The 23,718-nt window shown below is 39.8% G+C and overlaps 1 protein-coding gene across 2 annotated transcripts in view; it reads right to left on the bottom strand.

The window, feature by feature from the left end:
- LOC129777283 (insulin-like growth factor-binding protein complex acid labile subunit) overlaps nt 1-15,499 on the bottom strand; it is a 40,418-nt gene extending 24,919 nt beyond the window's left edge. Inside the window, exons 1-3 of one of the 2 annotated variants that reach the window (XM_055783486.1) lie at nt 15,437-15,499; nt 13,889-15,368; nt 13,228-13,785 (exon numbers count right to left, since the gene is read on the bottom strand). In XM_055783486.1, coding sequence (XP_055639461.1) covers nt 13,228-13,785; nt 13,889-14,797 — 1,467 coding nt within the window. In that variant the 5' untranslated portion in view covers nt 14,798-15,368; nt 15,437-15,499. The remainder of the gene's footprint in view (nt 1-13,227; nt 13,786-13,888; nt 15,369-15,436) is intronic. The other variant, XM_055783487.1, reaches the window with a different exon arrangement.
- Nucleotides 15,500-23,718: the final 8,219 nt, after the last annotated feature.

Genomic DNA, 23,718 nt, shown 5'->3' with positions numbered 1-23,718 from the left:
ACCCACCTAGAAATATTAGAATAGCTGCGTGGTCATAATTTTTTTCGGAACCATCTTATTCATAGTAAAGGGTGTGTCACATCAAATTGCATCACGGAAAAAACGCTGTAGAAATTCGCCCAGTAGACCGATCCTTTTGAAAATTTTAGACAGTAAAATAAAAACTATTAAACAACTTTTGGCATTTTCTTTTTATTCATACTCCGAGTCCAAGCCCGTATGCTCGCACCTTCCTCTTTACCCCGTCCATAAGGTTCTGTACAACGTCAGGTTGTAGTTTTTTTTGAACAGAAATCCATTTTCTCTTGAAGTTCGCCTCCGATTCCGGAGGGCCTGCTTCATAATCGCCCAATATTTCTCTATTAGGCGAAGCTCCGGCGCGTTGGGCGGGTTCATTTCCTTTGGCACGAAGGTGACCCCGTTGGCTTCGTACTACTCCAACACGTCCTTTGAATAATGGCACGAAGCGAGATCCGGCCAGAAGATGGTCGGGCCCTCGTGCTGCTTCAATAGAGGTAGTAAGCGCTTCTGTAGGCACTCCTTAAGGTAAACCTGCCCGTTTACCGTGCCGGTCATCACGAAGGGGGCGCTCCGCTTCCCGCAAGAGCAGATTGCTTGCCACACCATGTACTTTTTGGCAAACTTGGATAGTTTCTGCTTGCGAATCTCCTCCGGAACGCTGAATTTGTCCTCTGCGGAGAAGAATAACAGGCCCGGCAGCTGACGAAAGTCCGCTTTGACGTAGGTTTCGTCGTCCATTACCAGGCAATGCGGCTTCGTCAGCATTTCGGTGTACAGCTTCCGGGCTCGCGTCTTCCCTACCATGTTTTGCCTTTCGTCGCGGTTAGGAGCCTTCTGACCCTGTATGTACGCAGGTCCTCCCGCTGCTTGGTCCGCTGGACGAATGAACTTGACAAATTCAGCTTATTGGTGACATCCCGGACCAAACTTCTCGGATGACGTCTAAACTGCTTAACTACGCGCTTGTGATCTTTTTCACTGACGGATCCATTTTTGCCGTTCTTCACCTTCCGGTCGATGGTTAGGTTCTCGAAGTATCGTTTTAGTACTCTGCTGACCGTGGATTGGACGATTCCCAGCATCTTACCGATGTCCCGATGTGACAACTCCGGATTCTCGAAATGAGTGCACAGGATTAATTCACGACGCTCTTTTTCGTTCGACGACATTTTTCCAAATTTACGAAAAATTGACAGTGAAACATGACCAACGTGATCTATACACTCTTATCTGATTATAAGCGAATGCTGAAGATATAATTCCTAAAAATTAAATTTCTACAGCCTTTTTTCCGTGATGCAATTTGATGTGACACACCCTTTAGTTGGCAACATCATTAGCAAATGTCAGCAATATATTCAATTACGTTGTCAAGGTTTATTATCCTATGACAACACACCATTTTTTTCCATTTTTAATGATATAAAATTTCTGTACAGCATGGATATTTTTATTCTCCAAAATTCTGTATCTCAAAGGGTTTAAACACGAACACTTGGACCTGCAACTAGAGGGATTGATGCGTACTGGAAGCTTCATCCAATTGCGAAGAAAGTGGAAATGGTTAATTTCTTTGAGTATACCGTCCGGTATCTATAAAATCCTTACATGTCTGGAGAACAATGAGATAATTTAACGGAAGCTTGGTTTCAATCGTCTGACGGTGCCACACGATCGTAAACTGCAGCTGTAGCTAAAGCAGAAGACAGAGGAAAAGGTGGCTACATCGTTCAGGGCTTTGGGCCGGGAGGTCAGAGCAAAGGGGCCAAACAGTAGGAAAAAAACCGCACCGAAAAGGGGATGCCAAGGCCTACTTCATCCGAAAATATCAACCAGGCGAAGATATGGTGTTTTGGTCGGACATGGCCTCCGCCCATTACGCGGAGAAGTCGCTGAAGGAGATGAACCGCTTGAAGATAGATGTAGTTCCGAAGTCCGCCAACTCTCCGAGCGTCCCCAGCTGCGTTCCATCGAGAATTTCTTGCCTAACCTGAAGTGGAAGGCCTACTCCCACAATTGCGTGGTGAAAACAGAGAAGAAAAACATGCCAAAAAAGTATGTTTTCGATAGCAATGGCGAAAGTTCAGGTCAACCGCCGGAATGCCACCCGACAGGACGTCCAAATATTTTTGTAAAATGGTCAGTAACATTATGTTTCATGGGAAATTTGTCCCAATAAATTATCTTTTGTAGTTTTTTTTATCGTTATCTGAAAATTGTCCATTTTTTTAATGCAGGCGTTACGACGTAACGTTTCCTATAAACTTCGACGGTCAGCATGGATTTTGAAAGCATCGTTGTATCTCAACGAAACTGATGTGCCGAGTTACCGCACTGTCCCATGAAGTTGATGCCAGACTGCAAGTTATGCGGTGTATGATGACTCAGTGAATGCCTTGGATATTGTTATAACTCTGCCGATCGATAGTATACTGCTCACGGAAATGTTTTAGAACGTTGCACACGGTCGATTTAGCCAATTTCAACGACGTCGAAATTTTCGAACCTGACCTGACCTGACATCGGATTTTCGAAGTTAGTGTCCAAAACTAATATTCGGTTCGCGGCTTCCATCACGTATAATTTATTTGAAACAAAACAAATCGTGACGAACTTTTCATCACTGAAAGAGGAAACATTTAAATAATTTCAAATCATAGACTTTCACCAGCTAGCAAGTAGACAACAGTCTTTCCTAATGCTGATATCACACACAATAGTTCTACTCAATACAATTTATGGAAGAGAAGAAGCGAAGCGAAAATTTCATTACATCTCTGTGTTATTTTTTTGCCAGCGAGTATCTTTGAAAAAATTGGAATATTTCAATCAGTTGCATACCTTAATATTTCACAGCAACTTTTGATAGGCTCACATTTGACATTTCGAAAACAAATGATTCTATCGCTAGACTGGCACTGACCCTTGTATGCTTATGTCATTCATTACGGTTGTTTCTAAGTTCATTCTTGTGTCGTTTTGCTCTGACAAAAAAGTGTTTTGAAAGTCATATTCGATATTGTCAATTTTGCTCGCTTATTTAGTCATTCGTTTGTCATTGACCAAGATCTCCTCGAAGGTTATAGGATCGGAGTGAAAAAATGGATTCACCTTCACAGTCGAGCGGAAAATCCAGGAAGCGCAAGACAAAAAAGCCTTCGATGACATCTATTGCTTCCAAATTCATAATAAGGAACGGCAATGCGGCCTCTTGCCGGATCGATACAGACAGTAGATGTACATACACCCAAACATCAGACGATATTGGAAACTTTATAAGACACGTTTGTACACAACATTTTGAAGTAGCAAAGTCACAAAACTTATTCTCGGATAATGGAAGTTTCGCCAGAAAGCCTCGACAGGTATCAAAGCGGTCATTCTCTATCGATAAACTACTGTATGTTGACTCGGCAGTAAAACTTGTTAGCTTCTATAACCTTCCATTCAACTGTTTTGAATGGGAAGGTTTCAAACAGTTATCTTACCCTATTGGGACAGTGTTGGGTGTTAAATTAAATCGAACAAATATTAGGGATCATCTGAAAAACATTGCTCAAAAAATTCGATTATTCCTGACCGAAGAAATGCAAGGACAGTTGGTTTGTCTCGAGGTTGATTCGGCGTCGAGGTTTAACCGGAAAGTATTAGGTATAAATGCACAGTTTGAAATGGATGGCGAGGTCTTCGTCCGTACGCTAATACGCTAAATAAGGTATATTATTCCAATATATTTCCATCGTCTCTTATTTCGTGATGAACAGGCATCTTCTTCTTCTTCTTATTCAATGGCACTAACGTTCCTAGAGGAACTTCGCCGTCTCAACGTAGTATTACTTGCGTCATTTTTATTTGTACTTAGTTGAGATTTCTATGCCAAATAACACGCCTTGAATGCATTCTGAGTGGCAAGCTCTAGAATACGCGTGATCACAGTGCAAGTCGGAGGAAATTTCTTTGACGAAAAATTCCCCCGACCAGAACGGGAATCGAACCCGAACACCCGGCATGTTAGTTATGACGCTAACCACTCGGCCAAGGGAGCACATGAACAGGCATGCTGGAGGTGAATCAGCGCCAAACAGCTAAAATGCTCAAGGAAAAAATTCTGGAAGTAATTAGATGCTATGGTGTAACCCTTGACCAAATATTTGTCATAACCGTGGACAACGGGGCGAAGCAACTCAAAAAAGAGTTAGAGAAAATGTTGATAATCGGAGATTACGATGAAGATGGAGAGTATGCAACCGAGCAAAAACTAACCTATGAGCTATCGTAGGAACTACAAAACCAGATAAATCTTGTCAGGTGTTCGGCTCATATACTGCAACTCGCAATATTCGATGTTGTGAACAAAATGGATAAGAATGTGAAAGAAATCATTGAGATCGCCAAACGCTGCAGAAACATAAAGTACAAAACGTATTTCGAATTTCACACCGCTAAATATCCACCAATCTGGTGCCAAACTCGATGGACTGGTGGAGTATACAAAATGATTGACAATTTCGAATCTCAAAAAATTTTCTTCAAAAATTTGGAAGAAGAGTTTCCAGAATTGGGTAGAAATTTTATCGTGTTCAGATACCCGAAACCAATATAAATATGTTGTTTTTTTCAGATCTCTCAAATCACTGGAAATTTATAAACGATTATCATGTGGCTTTTAAGCCCCTTCATGTTTGCATCAAGGACATGCAAGCCGTACACATGTCATTGTCAGAATTTCATATACGATGGCTGAAGGTCATTAATGATATAAAAAAGCAAGTCTCGAATCCATTCGTACAAGCCTTAACTGAATCATTGACGAACAGGTTGACCAAGTTGAGAGAGTCCCGAGCGCTCAAAATGTCTTTATACTTGGATCCACGAGTCAACAGTAAAATTTTCAGCGTCGGAGAGAAGGATCAAATGAGGGGCTTAGAATGAAAGGGGTGTAAGTGATTTGATCGATTTCTCTACATCGACTCTCTCTTTTGGTCATAACTTAGCTGCAAATACATTCCGTACTGTATTTGGCAATGTGGAAGATAGGTCAGAACCTCATCTATCGGACTCTATAGCAAATTTAAATTGGAACGTTTTTGTAATTGAGTTATTAACTAAAGAAAAAGTTTTTTTTTTTTTTATCTTCGCTTATTTTTCGTCGGCCTATTTCCGCCACTTTAGTGCCAATCACCGACATCAGGGAGGCGACTCCACCTGTTCCTACCTATCAGACTCAACAACTCATGAGCCGGGCCAACTTCTTTTACTTCCGCTCCGAAGGAAGACGTAACCAGAGATTTTTCGCCTCAGAAAATCCCAACGACGCCAGCTGGGATTGAACCCAGGCCGATCGGATTGTGAGGCTGTTACGCTAACCATACAACCACTGGCGCCGTCAAAAAGAAAAAGTTGATGAAGAGAAATCGATCAAGTCACTTACACCCCTTGCATTCTAAGCCCCTGAAATACAAGTAATATGCATGCCATGCGTTGCTGTTTGTTTTGCTTACTAATATATTTTCGTCTTTTATGGATACATCCAGGATACTTGGACACGAATCTGTCAACTGACACAACCCGATCTCATCGAGAAATCAGTCGAGCAGGTGACGAACACAAGTCACGAATTCGATGATTTCCTGACCGAAACGTTCAGAGGAATGGAGCCCAGTAACATTGAGGACAGGTCCTTCATTGAACAATTGAAAGCTTTCGATTCTGAGTCTCGACAGCATCATGATTACGATGTCTGGCGTCACTGGCAAGAGCGAAAAAATACACATCCAGAGCTTAGCTGTGGTGGTCTTTTCAATCTCATCCACTCAAGTTTCCGTTGAGAGAAGTTTCAGCGCTGTGGCTCTTGTTCTGTCTAATCATCGAGGAGATGAATCACTAGAAAACACTATGCATATCAAGCTCAATAAGGAATTACTTGAACGTACAATGGTAACACTGTATGGCTACAAGGAAAATTTACCAATGGAATCAGCACCGACAATTTGAAATCTTCTTTCTGCAGTGCAATTAAAATTCAATTTTATATAAAGATACATTTCAAAAACAATGTTTTATTGTTCACTAGCTAACCCGGCAAACTTCGTCCCGCCCATTTACTTGATTAATTCTCGAGTAATGCAGAAATTTGTGTTTTATTTGTATGGCAGCCACCCCTAAGAGAGGGGGGAGGGGTATCTAACCACCATAGAAACATTCATTGCACCCTAAAGTTTCCATATGCCTAATTTGGTTTAATTTGCTTGATTAATTCTCGGGTAATGCAAAAATTTGTGTTTCATTTGTACGGCAGCCCCCTCTAAGAGAGGGGGAAGGAGTATCTTAACACCATAGAAACATTTATTGCATCCTAAAACCTCCACATGCCAAATTTGGTTTCATTTGCTTGATTAATTCTCGAGTAATGCAGAAATTTGTGTTTCATTTGTATGGCAGCCCCCCCTTTGAGTGGGGGAAGGACTGTCTAACCATCATATAAACATTTATTGCACCCTAAAACTTTCACATGCCAACTTTGGTTTCGTTTGCTTGGTTAATTTCCGAGTAATGCAGAAATTTGTGTTTCATTTGTATGGCAGCCCCCCCTTAGAGAGGGGGGAGGGGTCTCAAAATATCACGAAAACCTTCCCCGGCCCCAAAAACCCCTACATACCAATTTTCATGTCGATCGGTTCAGTAGTTTCCGAGTCTATAAGAATCAGACAGACAGACAGACATCACTCCATTTTTATATATATAGATTCTAAACATTAGAATCTAAGAATACAATTTACGATTTACTCATCGCAACATCTTCATACAGTTTATACAATGAACCAACGAAACACTTTATACTAAGGGTTGGACGGTTTTCAGTTTATTAGACAGTTGCTACATACTGAATTGCAGGTAAATGAAGCTGTAATAAGAACAGAGACATTAATTTTGGGAAGATCATTGTAACAATTATTCATCACATACAGATACGTGATTCGTCAAACTGTATGTTTTACCCTTGTTCGATGCATCCTGCGTCGACTAGAGATGGGCAAATCAGCTCATCATGGTGAGTGTCATTTGGAACAGCTCTTCAGCTCAGTTGAAATTTGCGGTTGTCCACACAATTGCATAACTACCATGGGATAATTTATAGTGTACATTTTCATAATGGACGGAATGCAAAAAAAAACGAATTTAATATGTAATTGTACACAAACTAAAACTAATATGAATTCTAATAATATAATATACAACAAATATTGAATGCTGAAATCCAACATAGAAGATGCATAGGATATGCTGAACTTAAACAACAGAAGAACCAGCACTAGCCAAATAAAATGCCTTCAGAAATATTGGCCGAGACAACGTTTCTTGATAAAACTTCCGAGATATTTTTTTGCATCCAAGGATATAAATATGAATCCACTAATAGACGCAACGAGAAATAATTCTTCGCGATGACAAAGGTAACAAAAGGACCATTATCAATCATCAGCATTTATGCCGGATGGTTTTCTGAATTGTTTTGATTCAGCACGCGGAAATACATTCATGTGTTTCAACAGTCATGTTTAAATAACAATAATAATTTCATTTACAAGCATATAATAATGTTTATTATTTCGTTTGGCGATGTAAGAGAAATTTAATGAAGCAACGAACGATTGAATATTTTCAAAACAAAAACATTTGAGTGATGGTTTCGGCAATTCAAAAGTTGGGATTTCTGTCTGAAGGACAATGATCATCCTGTTGCAGAGAAACGGTTTCAAGACGAAGAATTGCAGGATTTGGTGGAAGCAGACGCAGGTATAGTACAACAAAAATTGACAGAAACACTGAATATGTCCCGAACAGGATTTGGTCATAGGTTGGAAGCCATGGGAAAGATCCAGAAGCTCGGAAAAATTGTATCACAACATTTAGGCGACAGGCGAACCGAGCAACGCAAAACCATTTGTGAAATGTTTCTTCCACGGCATCAATTCTGCATCGAATTGTGACTGATGACGAAAAATAGATTTATTTTGAGAACCCTAAGCGCATAAAATGACGATTTTAATGAAGCCCACTGATCCACTGCAAAGTCAAATCGTTTCTGCCGATGCTCTGTGTGTGGTGGGAGCAGTGAGCTATGGGACATCGCTACCGACAACAAAACTGCCGTTCTACACATAGTTGTACCATGTTACTTTTTGAAAATTTTCACTTGTCTTCATGAAACGATGTTTTTATGCCTAGACTCAAAAAAAGTTATAGTTTGTTCCCAGCTTTTAAAAAAACAACATCAAGCTCACTTGTTCCATGTTTCGTGAAATTTCATATCAATGACCGATCATGTATTGTAAATTTTTTAGCACAACTGTAAGAGTAAAATTGTATATGGTAGCTATTGTGTTAAAATGACTTGAAATATGAAACGATTTTTTTTCTCCCAAGGAAAGTTCATGCGACGAGCAAAATTGGAAAAATGAAGGAATATTCGAAAAAGTGATTTCACATATGCTCTACATATCGTATTGGGTGTTGTTAGCCTAATTGAAATTTGTATTGAGGCAAATAGCATGGGTTGTATAAACACTCAGAAAATAAAAATATAAATGAAATTACCTTTTCCATTTCAAATATATTTTCTCTATACTAAAGTAACACTTCATTTCTGGTGAGAAAACTTGTGTTCGATAATGATAATTATCTTATATTACATTGATGAGCTTTTTTTTTCTTAATTCCATCTATACATAACATAGGAGCCATCTCGTCCAGGACCACAGAGGGCGGCTTTAGTTCGTGATACGCACCATCTAATGAATAATCACCATCTTTCTAGCATTATCACTCGGTTATGGACACTGGTGGAGTGAACAAACAATACCTTACAACCAGATAAAACGGACCCAAATCATTATCGAAGAGTTTAACAATGTAATTCTTCAAACATATCAAAAATCAGCATGCAGCAGATAGCCTAACGGAATCCTACGTCAACTATGCGGTCGTGTCTTGGACACAACCCTCCTGTGACTTTTTATAAATAAAAACGACATGTGTGGATGTCCAATGTATCAACGGAGAAAAATTAACAACGCGTATGTTTGTGTATGTATGTGTATGTATGTATGTGTAGATCGTTGAAACATTTAAACACACTTACAGCACATAAGTTATTAAGTGGTCCGAAAAATCATTTTTTTCCACTTTTTCCCAAAAATGACAAATGAAAATTAATAACTTTTGAATCACTGAATCGATTTAGATGATCGACATATAAAATTGACCTAGCCTTTTATAAAAAAATATTTAACTTGCGAAAAACATAATTATATTTTAGTAATTATTGATTGTAGTCGTTTTTTATTTTTTTATGACTTTGGACTAGAGGGCGCTATATATTTTTATATTTTTTCTTGAAAGCTGAGGATTTTTTACACAACATATCTCGATATCAGGGTTGCTATTTTTTCGTTTTTTAGATATGATTTTTAAAAAAAATCATTTTTCCCCATTTGTCCAAAAATAACTTTCTGCAAAAAATCATAACATTTGAACTACTGAACCGATTTAGATGATCGATATATTAAATTGAAGCCAATAAGCAAAATTCACACTTGCGGGAAGATTGGATTCTAGTAGCATAGGTCTAGTTTAGTCACATATGAATATAGATCGAAGACTTAAAAAATGTTAAATTTACAAAATTCTAACTTAAAAACGATAATTATAGTATCTCTGATATCGAGATATGTTAAGTAAATAATCCTCAGCTTTCCATAAAAAATATAAAAAAATATAGCGCTCCTATCTTTAACCGAGAAAACTATGAAAAACTAACTCAATCCATAATTACAAACACAAAATTCTATTTTTTCGCAAAAGTAATATTTTTTCAAAGAAAAATAACTCGTAAGCTTCAATTTGATATGTCGATGATATGAATCGGTCCAATAGTTCGAAAGTTATGACGAAAGTTATGGAAAAATGGGGAAAATTTGTTTTTCGAACCATCTATTAGTTTTGCAAAATCATATTTCAAAAACGAAAAAAATAGCATCTCTGATATCGAGATATTTTATGCAAAAATTCTCAGCTTTCAATCCATATTAAAAATAGGATCCATATTATATGCAAGTTAAATATTTCTCAATTAAAGCTCATTGGCTTAAATTTGATATGTCGATCATCTAAATCGGTTGAGTGGTTCGAAAGTTATAAATTTTTGAAAAAAGTCATTTTGGGAAAAAGTGGAAAAAAATGATTTTTGGGATCACCCTAAAATGGAAATGGGCACCCTAATGACAAATTAAAAAAATACTTTTTAAAAAAATCATCTGGCAGCTCTTCCTTCCATTTTTTTATCGAATATTTCCAAATCGCAGGAGCAAACATTTACGTGACTCTGACTTTGTTTGATTTTATTACGTTCGGAAAAACGTTATGACAAAGAGAGGGGACATTAAAAATGCGTTGCTCAGTGAAAGGCTGAGATGCTCTTTTAGAGATGCAATGGTTAATTAAACAATTGACGGAAAAATGTAGTTCGTTTATTTTATAATTTTACTTATTTTTGCCCTTGACAACAATACCTCTTTTATAGTGTTGATTATCATAAGAAAAATAACACTCCTGATCGTTGGATCTCTATTGACATTTCAATTGGATCTTTTTTGACAGCCGTTTTGATTCAGTCCGCACTACCTAGAGCAGGACCAATGTACTCATTTCTGGTTTGGAAGAACGAACTAATTCTCAAACAAATGAAAAAAAGTTTAAAAGAACACATGTATACAATACAATGGTGGCAGCGAAAATGGTCATGTCAAATTTCAAAAACCGACCATGTACATTTTGTTTATTGGCCCAAAAAATGACCTGTGCAAAGTTTCAGCTAAATCGGACATGGTTTAGTGGTGCCTCAAAGCGCTCAAAGTTTTGATTTTTTAAACCTCGAAAATCTTCCTAGGGAGTAATAGAGGAAATTTGGAAAATCGATTTTTTTTTCGATGCCAAATGTTTTAAAAACGCACAAAACCTCGAGATTTGGTGTTATCTCGGAACAAAATTTACCGGAAATTTACTTTTTGGGCCTGAGTGGCAAAAAAACCTAAACTTTGAGTGCTTCGAGCCACAACTAAATCATGTCCGATTGAGCTGAAATTTTGCACAGGTAATTTTTTGGGCCAATAACCTAAATGTACATGGTCGGTATTTGAAATTGATGATGAAATTTCTTCCATACATCCATTACCACCCTTATGTACACCTTGTTAGCGAATCCCTTATACAACAACGAGATTTATACTCTGCAATTTATTGCAGATCATTCCTTTCTTCATAAAACGATGTGTTTTTAAGCCTGTAACAAAGATTGGTTGATTCAAATGAAGTGATCTTTTCACATTTCATTAAACAATCGTTCTCTGCTTATGAAAAACCCAGTGTATTGCTAAACCGAAATGCTGAAGGCTTCTGTTAGACAAATATGCTAGAAAACTTTGAATGCGTTTTTCTCAGTTGCTGTTTTTGGAACATGGGACAACTATGCGTAGAACGGAAAAAAAGATAAATTTAAACTTCATATTGATGAAAAAAAAACCGGAATGGGACCGAAGACACTTTAAAGTGATATTACAGAATGATAACGTACCGGCGCACACTGCTCAAGCCATAAAGGACGCAATAAAAAACCTTAACTGAGGAACGTTATTGCACCCGCCGTATTTTTCGGGGCTGGCCCCTGGTCATGGTCATAAAAAGATGTCGATGTATAATTTAAAGATGTCGGAAAATGGATCGGCGTTTTCGTTGAACGTTTGCTTATTATAACGGAATCCACCGTTTTGCATGTTAGATAGGCGAAATGTAGTATCAAATAGGGATTACTTCGAATAAAAATATTTTATGGTTCTCCTGAAAATTGTGTGCGCACTTGGTAATTCAAAGAAATTTGCGATTGAAGTAGCGAGACCGCTATTGGTGGAAGAACTTGTATCGAATAGCTTCAACGCTCCAGAAGTGTAAACTTTAGTATCGAATACAAGAGCTCCCCACAATGGGAAAACGTTTTGAGAGGCAGAATTTGAGAAACTTCTTCATGAGTTGAGTCGTACGCAACTGGCAGTATCATCGGCATTTTTGTATCGTTTGCGACCTTCTATCCAAGTCATCCAAAAGTACGACAGTTTAATTCAACACGAATAAAATCCAAGCGACGTTGAACGGCCTTGGTTTGCAGGTGAACAACTGCTCCTTAAAGATTGAAACGGAAGTAGACGAAAAGTGAATCTCGACAGTGCAAAGCGAAAAATCAACATCGTCGGTCAGGCCCCATGATTTGAAACTCATGTTGTATTTGGGGGGACAACTCAGCGTTGCATATTATTAATTATTGAAACTATCACCGTAGCTCGCTACCGGACATAACTTATACATTTGATTTGAACATTGGTGGATAAGTGAGCATTGATGGAAATGCAGTAATAGGGTGATTGTGCTATAGGACAACGCTTGGTTACATGTTTGCTCAAGTCGTTTAAAATTATCTGAAATCATTTCAATTCTTCAGATATTGTCCCTTCCATTTATCTTTTGTCCCATCGATGACACATGGCATGTCTCAATAGCACCTCTGTTTTTACGAAAAGGCTAAAAAATAATCCAATCGCTTCGAAAGACCAGAACTCTTTCAGACGAGGAATGCATATGCTGTCAAAAAAAAAAAAAGGGAAAAGGTTGTAGATGACGACGGGTAATACTTTCAAGAAAAAACCCGATTTTATTCCATCTATTTTTGTGAATATGACTAACCTCAACTTTAGTTTGAGATCCACTATTTTTTTCTTCTAAAATTCCGATATGGTGAATTTTAGTCAGTTTATGAGGCGTTACCGTTTGTTGAAACAAGAAATTGCGTAGTTGTTCTATTAATCTAATTTTCATTGGTAGAAAATTTGAATCTGACCTGTAATTTGCACAATTTTTGGTTGCATCAAACAATGGCTCCTCATTGCATCTCTTAATAATTCTTAAGCAAACAGACTTGTATATCAGTGAATTTTCCGTTATTAGAAAACAACATTCGTATTTAAAATGATTCTTATGAACCACTGAAATCGGCTTGATTATTATCGCGAAGTTTGACAATAGACTCGAAAACTTGTATAAATCGTGAGAAAAAACTGGCATCTCTGCCTCCCACACATATATCAGCTGCAAACTTACCGAAGAACTATAATCCGCTTTGGGTGCACTTTCCACCATCACGAAATCCCGCAGCTTTCCCTCCTCGTCGGTACACTCGATGCCCGCGGCGTTGAGAATGCTTTCCCTCGTCTGGACCACGTAATTCCTGCCGTATCGCACGTTCTTGCCGTGCTTCATCAGTTCCAAAACCAAAAACCGACAGCTCCAGGGATTGCCGTACAGTTCCACCTGCTCCACACCCTCCAGGAAGGAAGTGTTCAGCCGGTGGAACTTGTTGTGGCTCATGTTCAGATGCTGGAGTTCGATGATCGGCCAAAGGAATGCATCCTCCTGCAGCTGATTGTGGGATAGGTCCAGGGAGTGCATTTTGTGGCAATCTTCGAAAATGTTCGGCTCGATTTCGGTGATTGCATTGCGGGAGAGATTCAGGACTTCCAAGCGGGGGGAGTACTCGAATAGTTTATTTTCAATGTACGGCAGCCGGTTGCCGGATAGATCCAGAATCCGAACGGCTGAGAAATCCTTGAACATGTACTTGTTCAGTTTGTTGAGTTGATTGTGGCTGGCGTTGAAGACCTGCGTTGGGATGAAGATAACACATCAGATACGCTGGTGGCGAGATGTTTGCACATTGTCGGTCGTAAAATCGCCCCATAATTCACAGCGTGTGTCTAATTACCTCTAAGCTGGCCAATCCCTTCAAGCTATCCTCGTGGATAACCTCGATGTTGTTGTAGCTCAAATCTAACACTCTGAGGTCGGCGTTCTTCTTGAATGTGTTCTCAGCGAGATTGTCCAATCGATTATCACTGATATTGAATAAGGCCAATCTTGGCAAATTGGACAGGAGATCCGTTTCGAATACACTGATTTGGTTTCCCTGTAGTTGAAGCGTTTTCAGGTGGCTATTCCCGACGAAGGCAAAGAAGTCAACGAACTTGATTTGATTATGGTGGAAGGATACGTGAGCTAATTTACTAAGCCCTTTGAGGGTTGTCTCTTCGATGGATGTCAATAGATTTCGACCGAGATTCAGGTGCTTGAGATTGGGAACCACTTTGAAAGTTCCTTCGGGAATCGATTCTATCAAATTGGCCGCCAAATTTAATTTTACCAAGTTTGGATACCTTCTGAACGATTCTGCGTTGATGCCTTTCAGTAAGTTTCGTCGTAGATCCAAAGTTTGGAGACGCTCCAAATTGTGATCGCTCCAGGACTTGATTGTCGTGAGGTTATTTCTGGAGAAATTCAAAACCTCCAGATTCCTCAACCCATTCAGGGCGAAATCTTGCAAGTTATTCAATCTACTGTCGCATATTTCGAGGGTGTTAAGGTCCGCGAAGCGTATAAATATTGCATTCGGTAGCTCCTGAAGGTAGCAGTGGTTTATGAGTACTGTCAGCGGGCTTTGGTTGTACTCTCGAATATTTCTTAAATCTTCCACATAACACGCTTTCATCGAAACCACATGATGTTCCTCGTTCAGTTCGATATCGGCAGCATTGCGGCGCTCGGCACTAACGGAATTCCACCGGGGGCTCACGTTCAACGTTCCTAGAACGGCAATGACAAACCACCAACCAAACATTGCTTAGTGTTTAATTTTGAGGTTATGTTACATCAGAGATACCGCCACCCCTCCTTTGCAATAAAACTTTTGCAATTTTATTTAAATTATTCAGCAACAGCAGCAGCAGTAGCAGACTGGTCGTGCGATCTGTTTCCGATTTCTTTCTCCCGGATGCGCAAATTGGGAAAATAAGACCCTTTTCTGCTCTGCTGTCAGTTTTTCTCCGACGTTTCCGCTTCCGAACTTTTTACTTCGAACCCAAACCAAAGATGTGATAGTGATAATTTTACTATTTTGTTGCAGCAGTTATTTACACAACGACTCTTAGCCGCGAAGGCCGGTCGCAAACTTGTTCTTCTGCTAGTGTCAAACTTTTCCTTCCACCCTAGAGGGGAAAAGCGAAGCTGAAACAGTGTTTATTTATTCTCTCAAGGTTCGCGTTATTGAAAATTCATCAATGATCCTGCTGATCCACAAATTGGCCAAAACGTGCACGCTTCTTGAGCACCACTTCTTATCGACTGCGGCGGGCGGATGGACAGCGAAACGAGCGCGCGCACTTGATTCAAGCGCCGGAGTAAGTGGCCATCTACATCGGAGCGGGAGAGCGAGAATATAATTTATAAGTACCTATTTTTAATGTTTTGTTTTTGTCACCCTGCTCTCCCTGAAGATATACTCCCGCGCAGTTGATGGTCCATACATATGCTACGAGCACAACACACACCCTGGCGGAGTCGCCCCGCAGCGCCGGGAACAAGTGCACGGTGGGTTTGGTAAGCCATTTGATGTGGAAAATTCATAATGGTTTGTTTTCGGCGTTTACTCTAAAAAATATAAATTGTATATATTACTAGGCTAATACAGGGTGATACAGAGTAAATGTCACAGATTTTTGAAACTGTCTTGTGCTCGGAGCGAACGCCTCATAAATCGGTTCGAGAAGACTGGTTCATGGAAAATTAAACCAAAGTCTGGACTTGAACGACCCGTCAGAGATCTACATGCGGTGAAAAAAGTTTAACCAAACCTTAGCTTACAGCTTACAGAAATTTACGCGTTCACAGTACCACTGATAAACAGAAGGAAGCAAGAGTTCAAAGATGTCGTAATCTTCATACGCGTCCGCGGGTTGTGTGATTCTTTTCTCGGAATCATCCGGCATCGATGTATATGTTGAGAGATCAACATGACTTGCAGACTGATCGAGTGTATGCAGCCACCTTTCAGAGATTCCACATGCTAATTTAACTATCCAAAGATTTCAAAATGTTTTGTTTTTTGAAAAATTGCAAAGCACCACTACCCTATTCATAAAAACAAAAAAACTAGGGGTAGGTTATATATGTGATACAACCGCAAAATTGACGTAGGACTACCGTTGAGTCATTCGTTTGAAATTACATCTGAATTAATTCCCAATAAATGTATATTTTGAAGAATCACTGAAAAGTCGAAGCAAGTGCAAGAATATATCTTCTTTCATGCATATTCTGCGTATGCATTCTGAGGTGAAAACTTTTACTGTCCGTTCGACTCGATAGCAAAATAGAAACGGAATTAGCCAGAGCGAGTATACTTAACCCATCAAACAATCATGATAGATTTTGTTTTTTGATTTCAATAGTTCATTTTCAAAGCAATCTTTGAGCTATTGAAACATTTTTTTTTGGTATTTCATAGACCTTTCATCTTTCGAGTGAAATGTTTGTTTTCACTCAACCGGCAAAGAGATATCAACATTGTCGGTTTCACAAAAATGAATAATTTTCTGATACTGTAGGGATAAGCTATGATGACAATATTTCTAAAATTCCAGAACCCATAGAAGTTTCCGCATGGATCCATTCGAAGTGTTTGATAACGTTGTTGTGGTACAGACGATCATTATCGTCCACTTTGTTTATTCAGGATTTAGCCTCGTTGGAGGTAAATCCATCAACATCTTGAGATAGGTTTTATGAACTTTGTCTTGCAACGTCCTGGGAGATATGCAGTAAGAGATAAAAATAGGAACGAAATGGAATAAGTAGATGGTATGAATGTATTGTCAAAAGAAGACGGAAATGAATGTTAAGAGTCAATTCAAGCAGTTATCATGTCCATCCGAAAGGATCCCGACAACGTTGATGTAAAAACCAACATGATCCTTTTCTGTGTAAACCAGCGGCACAACAAAATCTTCGGCACAATCGATTCCTGTTTGAAAGTATCCAGCACAAATTGCACACTCCTCCCCTTCTCCTTTTAAGCAACTAGACAAAGCACTGTGGTCCCCTCATCAATCCAGTCTCTATTTCTCTCATTTTGCTCATTTTATGCTTCACTCAGCTGGCAAAGATATATTAGCGCTCAAAATAGCCTCTTGATGAGATCTCACTACACAAATGGTCGGGGTTCTGCCAAAATTGAGTTACTTACACCATTGCATGCAGAGGCTCAGAGCCGTGCGCTCAATGAAAAGAACCGGCTCATTTGAGCGGCTCGACGACTCTTTTAAAGAACTGGTTTATTCGGATATGTAAAGAATGGAAAACGTAAAAAATAAGATTTAAGACAATAATCAGTGTAATTTAAATTTATAAATAACTTAAATAACGACACAGTTTTCTCCCCGTTTTATATCCCAAACGTTTTTAAAATATTTCGAGGGTGGCGGCTATTTTGGATTTAAATTTTTCATAAATAACTGTGATCTACTAGTTAAGCCCTTTCATTTGAAACCCATATTGATGGGGTTTTGACGAAATTAGTTGTCTGCCATTTTGTAACGACCACCATCTTGGATTTCCATTTTACATAAATAACTGTGTCCTACTAGTCAAGTCCTTTCATTATATACCCATATTTATGGGGTTTCGAGAAAATATGTAATCCACCAAAATTTACAAACATACAAACAGTTCCGCTTAAAAAGCAGCATGGGAAACATATATTTCTTCCGCACTGCCGCAAACCACGGTTCGTCAGAACGAGCGTACGATTCACGGTTCTTTATCAATAAGCCGTTTCTTGAAAGAAACACGGTTCTTTTTTGAACCCTGGTTCTCAAATGAACGGCTCTTAAATGAACCGCGGTTCAAAAAGAGCCACGGTTCATAAAAGAACCGTGGGTCTTTTTTGAACCGTGGTTCATTTAAGAGCCGTTCATTTGAGAGCCGCGGCTCATTTTTAAAGAACCGTGTATCGTACGCTCTTTCTAACGTACCGGTTCAAATGAGCGGATCGTGAGCGCTCTCCCATCTCTAGGATAAATGACAACAGCTCCTGCAGACTGTAAAAAAAACGAAATTGCATTCAACCAAGGGAACCATCCGAAAATTATAAAGTTTCTCCAACAGTAATGATATTATGTCAATAGCCAGCATGGACTTGGTTCGCTCTGGCTGCATAGAAAACGAAGTTTTACGTGTCTAGCAGAAACATAATTTTGTTTATTTATTGTTTCTAAAGGTTCTGAATCAGAAATTGACGAAGATGTGTGCTCACAGCATGAAATGGAGTATTATGTTTGACATTCTGTTTGCAACACGTGAGTGATAGAATGATAGATTTGATCCAACACAGTCAATTTGTGGGAGTCCAAACTTCAAATTGAACAATGTTTTTGGCGCTAGGTTCGTTTTGGCAGAACCCCGACCAAATATGAATATTTAATGTAAACCAGCGAAATAATGCGGACTCTTTGACATGGTGAAATATGTTCTATCCCATTCCGTATTGACCACTATTTGACTCATCGCTACCCTCTCGAATTATTATCCAAACATCGTTTTTCGCTAGGTTAGGCTTCATTCAGATTGATAGCAAAAGGAAAACGGGATCGGTCTGGGAGAGCGCATTGCTTTGACTGGCAGCGAGAATATGCTCCTTCCACAGGGAAATCATGACTAAATGGGTTTTCGAGCGGGCACCGGCTTATATACAGATTTGGTGATTTCTATAGCCTGTTTTGAAAGCAATTTTTAAGCTATTGAAACAAATTTTTAAGTCAATTCGTACACTTCCTGGACGCTACTAACCTGCACAGACTTCTGCACAGAAGTCTTCGTATACTTCCTGGACGCTACTAATCAATTCATCTCAGAATTCTGACATGATAAATCTGAGGCTCTGTACCACCATGTTTGAATATGCCCTTGATAATTTTCCAGTAATATACGAATGGTAGCAGTTTTGGACAACGTAAACGTCTTTTTCAACGTAAATGATGTTGTTTTTCGCAAAACACTGAATAGTAGATTTGGAAGAGCCGTTGCCAAATATGGGCTGAATAGAGGAGGTAGAACATTCGCGAGACTCGCGATGAACATACATCATTCTGTGGAAGCAAGCATAACGCGTAGGCTTCCCATATGAGATAAGTACGTACGCCCAGAACCTGGATCTACAATCGGATAAAGGAACGATGAAGAATGCCAGCTGCTCCTACAAACTGGTTCTGTTCCCGGACCAAGACATCGTGCTTCGAATGGGTGAAAGGGTACAGATGCCGTTTGAAAAAGATTTACGAGAATCTTACCATGAAAGTATGCGACTACGGAGAAGCTCATTCAGCTCTACCAAGAGAAATACACCAATTGAGAAACAATGATCAACGTATTTCGGCGAAGGTTCTGGATTCTTAATGATCGGACAGCGATTCGCCAGGCAGCTACATTCGACCATTTAACTCGGGGGAGTCGATAACCTAAATACGATAGAAGTATCAGTAGGGCGTCGTGCACAAATTACGTAATCCGCCGATAAGGAGTGTGGGGGGGGGGTTGTATTGCCGAGGTGTCGTAAACCGACTCGAACCAACCCGACTCATATGTGCAACACACGTCGCGTGGTGGTGCGCATATTGAGTCGCAGTTTAGTGTAAATAACGTGCTATTCGCATACAATGTCTAACTCACACATAGTTGCGCGATATATTTATTTACTAACACAATTACCCGATCAGCACAACCATACAATGTCAGACTCCCAGCGCTACATAATTGTTCACCAACCAAACCACCACACCCGGCACGATCAGCACGAGAAACTGTGGTTCAGCTACAGCATCAACCGAGTCGCGTCTTTTGAGCGCTGTACCATCCTGCGTCACCTGACCAATTTACGCCGTTCTATCTGTTTTCATTAGCCACAAAAACAAGCGCTATATCGCGCCAAGTTACTCGTGCTGTACGCGTCTCAATTTGCGCCTAGCCTTACGAGTGCTGCGCTATTTCGCGTCGCCTGCCCAATTTGCGTCGATCTATCTGTTTTTGTTAGCCACAAAAACAGGTGCTATGTCGCGTCAATCTACTCACACTATACGCGTCTCAATTTGCACCTAGCAATGCAACGTTTGAAAAAAAAAACAAGGGTAAAACTTTTTTAATCGCAAGAAAACACGTCCACCAACCCACCGTGCTGTTGTCACGGCTTTCCATCAGCACATCTACTCTCGGGAGACACGCTCCGTTTGTGTTTTTCTGCGTTTTTTCCCTTATCTTTGTTCCACCTACCTGCCCCCTTCCGACCGTGGCTTTCCCGTGACTCTGTGGGTGTCTTTGAAAATCTTTTCACCGAGAAACACTCTCGTCGCATTTTACGGTTCTGTAATTTATGACACAGCCGTCGCGACCGCGTGTGTGTGTTTGTGTGCGCTCCGCTCGACGCCTCGAGGTGATGGATTAGAGGGATTTTGCACGGGCCCTGTAGGCTTCAGCCCTCGGGTGGGTCTGTCTCGGGCGCAACGTTGTTTCGTGCGGTACTGTTTTGGCATAGGCGCGGCTAAATGCTGTTTTCGTGAATCTCTGTATATTCAAAACGTAGCTATTGCCGTTGTTCTTGTTGCTATTCATGATGATGATAGCAGCTTCTCAGTGCGATATCAACGGGTTCTGGCGCCAGCCAGCAGCACGAGGGCTCTTTGTGGAGGGATAACCCATATGTGCCTGGGACGAGATCAAGGTGAGAGATGATTAAGAGCCGTATCGTAAAAGAGTTATTCACGGTTGTTATTCTCGGCGTCGTCTGTCTGCTTGTTTGCTTCCGAGGGCAGCTCTCGTCTTGCTCGATATGGGAAGCGACTGATTCATTTGATTGTCGTGTGTTGATAAATTTGTTTGAATATCTTCAGAGAGCAAGCGCTGATGCTATATGAACGTGATTCTGTACTGCAGCCTGTACTAGGTGATTTGAGGCCATATGAATGTTCGTCCAAAAAGAGATCTCCGTGACGGGGAATCGAACCCCGGTCTCCCGCGTGACAGGCGGGGATACTTACCACTATACTATCATGGACCTCATTTTTACGTTGTGTCGCCATTTTCGATTGGTAAATTTAATTTAATAAATTCAGTCAATGGTGCTCCCGTGGCCGAGTGGTTAGCGTCATAATTAACATGCCGGGTGTTCGGGTTCGATTCCCGTTCTGGTAGGGGGAATTTTTCGTCAAAGAAATTTCCTCCGACTTTGCACTGTGATCACGCGTATTCTAGAGCTGTGGAGGCGATCTGGCGTAGTGGTAACATCCATGCCTCTCACGCTGAAGGTCACGAGTTCAATTCTCACTCCCGACATTCTTCCAAAAATGGAAGTAAAAAGTGACGAACCAGCCAAATGAGTTGAAAATCACTATAATACAGATAAAAAAAAAAAATATATTCTAGAGCTTGCCACCCAGAATGCATTCAAGGCGTGTTATTTGGCATAGAAATCTCAACTAAGTACTAATAAAAAATGACGCAAGTAATACTACGTTGAGACGGCGAAGTTCCTCTAGGAACGTTAGTGTCATTGAAGAAGAAGAAGAGAAGAAATTCAGTAAATTTAGTAAGACTCTTTTACTATATTTTCTATCAATTGGTGTGGTTCAGTATTTTTTTCCAATTTTTTATTTCGAAACTACAGTCAACTCTCCCTAACTCGATATCCAAAGGGACCATCGAGTTAGGCAGGTATCGAGATACAGAACATTTTTTCCTAATTTTTTTTATGTCTTAAATTGTCATATATTAGGGTAAGTGTCCCAATTATGATATTAATTTGAATTTTTGATTCATTCCCTTAAAGTGAAAAAACACCTTTCTCATATAAAAAAGACGGGTGGGTAATGTCGGGGACATAACCGGAGTGACGTAGGACTATACAAAGGGGACAGCTTTTGCTAAATATATATTTTAATTATATTGTTTTATTTTCTTCTACCTACCTATCTACCTGAAAAATGAATTACTTTACTGTTTACTTTTTATGAACATGTTGGGGGGTCTGAAAAGAACCTTTGGTGTTGTGTTTTTGCGTTTTTTTTTACAAACTTGATTCTTGATTTTTTTCTAAAGGCTTTGTACTTATTAAATGCTCAACGCCGGGCATCTTTCGGCGTATGCATATATCGTACAATCAAAATGATGGCTGTGATAGGGAATGCATAGGTAGTCATCAACTCATTCAATATCATATATTTCATTATTGAGCACATTACCGTACCTTAAACTGTGGTTTCGGAGACGAATGAATTGTAAGATTTGTAGTATCCGTAAACAAAGTAAATAAAAATAAAAAAGAACTGAGGTTTTGGAGACGATCTGTTGAAAAATAAACGAACTATAAGAACTTAAAATAAGAACAGAGCAGCAGGAAATACATAGCTCATCATGTTGCTCCTTAGTTATTTTCCTATACAATGCAGATGTAACGTCAGTCAGTCAACCAAAGAAAGCAGTTCTTGCTACCGAGAAAATTCGTTAATGCCATCCTGCATACAATGTGTTGTAATTTGAAGCCACTTTTAATTCGGAAACTGTACATGGGTTTGTGAAAACTGAATGATCAATTTAAAAAACCCCAACCAGTTCAAGAACAAGCATAAACAAAACAAAACAGTTTATATTATATGTCATATTATGTCACTTTAGAATGCATTGGTATTGTGAAAAACTTTTAATAACTCTTTTTTGAATGGTTTAATGGCCCTGTAAAGCGCCGTGTTTTACGGTGGCTGGTTTTGCCACCAAAGCGGTCTGTATAAACAAACTTTTTCTTTCTTCTACCTGCTGCCGTTTTGCGATTGCGTTTGCCACTCGCTGAAACTAGTTGTTGCCTTGACGAGCGCCGAACTGAAGCTGCTCTGTTCTTGATGCGTGTTTTCTGATTGTCGTGAGCAGCTTTGCAAGCCAACTCGAGCACTCCGACGGCCGAAACTCTATAACCGCTGTTAGGTATACTGGTGCTCCGCCACCAATCCGTTCGGCCTAGTTACCCTTGCGGAGCAATCAATGAATGCGACCAACAGGGAACTGGAAACATGCACGGTTCGAGTGAGACTTTGCCTTTCCCTTAACTTGTCCTCCTTTGTTATGTCAACACGTCCACGTTGCTGCTTGTTTTCTTTTAATGATGTGATGCGATGCGATGCTAAACGATGCCGTACAACCACACTGGTTTACGGTTTGAAAGAAAATGAGATATTTTTTTTTGGATCCGCGCGCTTTATACTCTAGCGGTACACGCTCACAGGATAGAGACAAATCGGCAGACTCAGCCAAAGGGACGAGTCCAACGAGACGAACGAATGAGCGTTAAAAGGCAGCGATGGCAAAAAAATACATTCATTATGATTTGTTCGCTCGTTGGATTCACATGCAGGCTAAAAAGGGTCCTTTTCAGGATCACAAAATTATCTTCAATCTAAAGAGTTTATTGTTTTGTTATCACTCGATATCCCCATCTTGTTCGGCTAAACCTTTCTGTTTAGCGATTGCATTTGCCACTCGCCACAGCTTTCACAGTTGGAAAATTTCTTCCCATCCAGCTTGTGACATATTTTACAGTAAATTACATTCAATGCGACGTGCCGAAGAGCCACTCAGTGTCGCATTGGAGGCGATTTCAACCTGTAATTGAACATTTGCGATGACAGTGGTACAGTGTCGACTTTCAATGTGGGGTCATAATTTGGA

This window comes from Toxorhynchites rutilus, chromosome 3 (assembly GCF_029784135.1).
Source record: "Toxorhynchites rutilus septentrionalis strain SRP chromosome 3, ASM2978413v1, whole genome shotgun sequence".
In the NCBI taxonomy this organism is placed as follows: domain Eukaryota; kingdom Metazoa; phylum Arthropoda; class Insecta; order Diptera; family Culicidae; genus Toxorhynchites; species Toxorhynchites rutilus.
The sequence above is the reverse complement of the archived record's forward strand: the minus strand, read 5'-3'. Positions and strand labels throughout refer to the sequence as shown.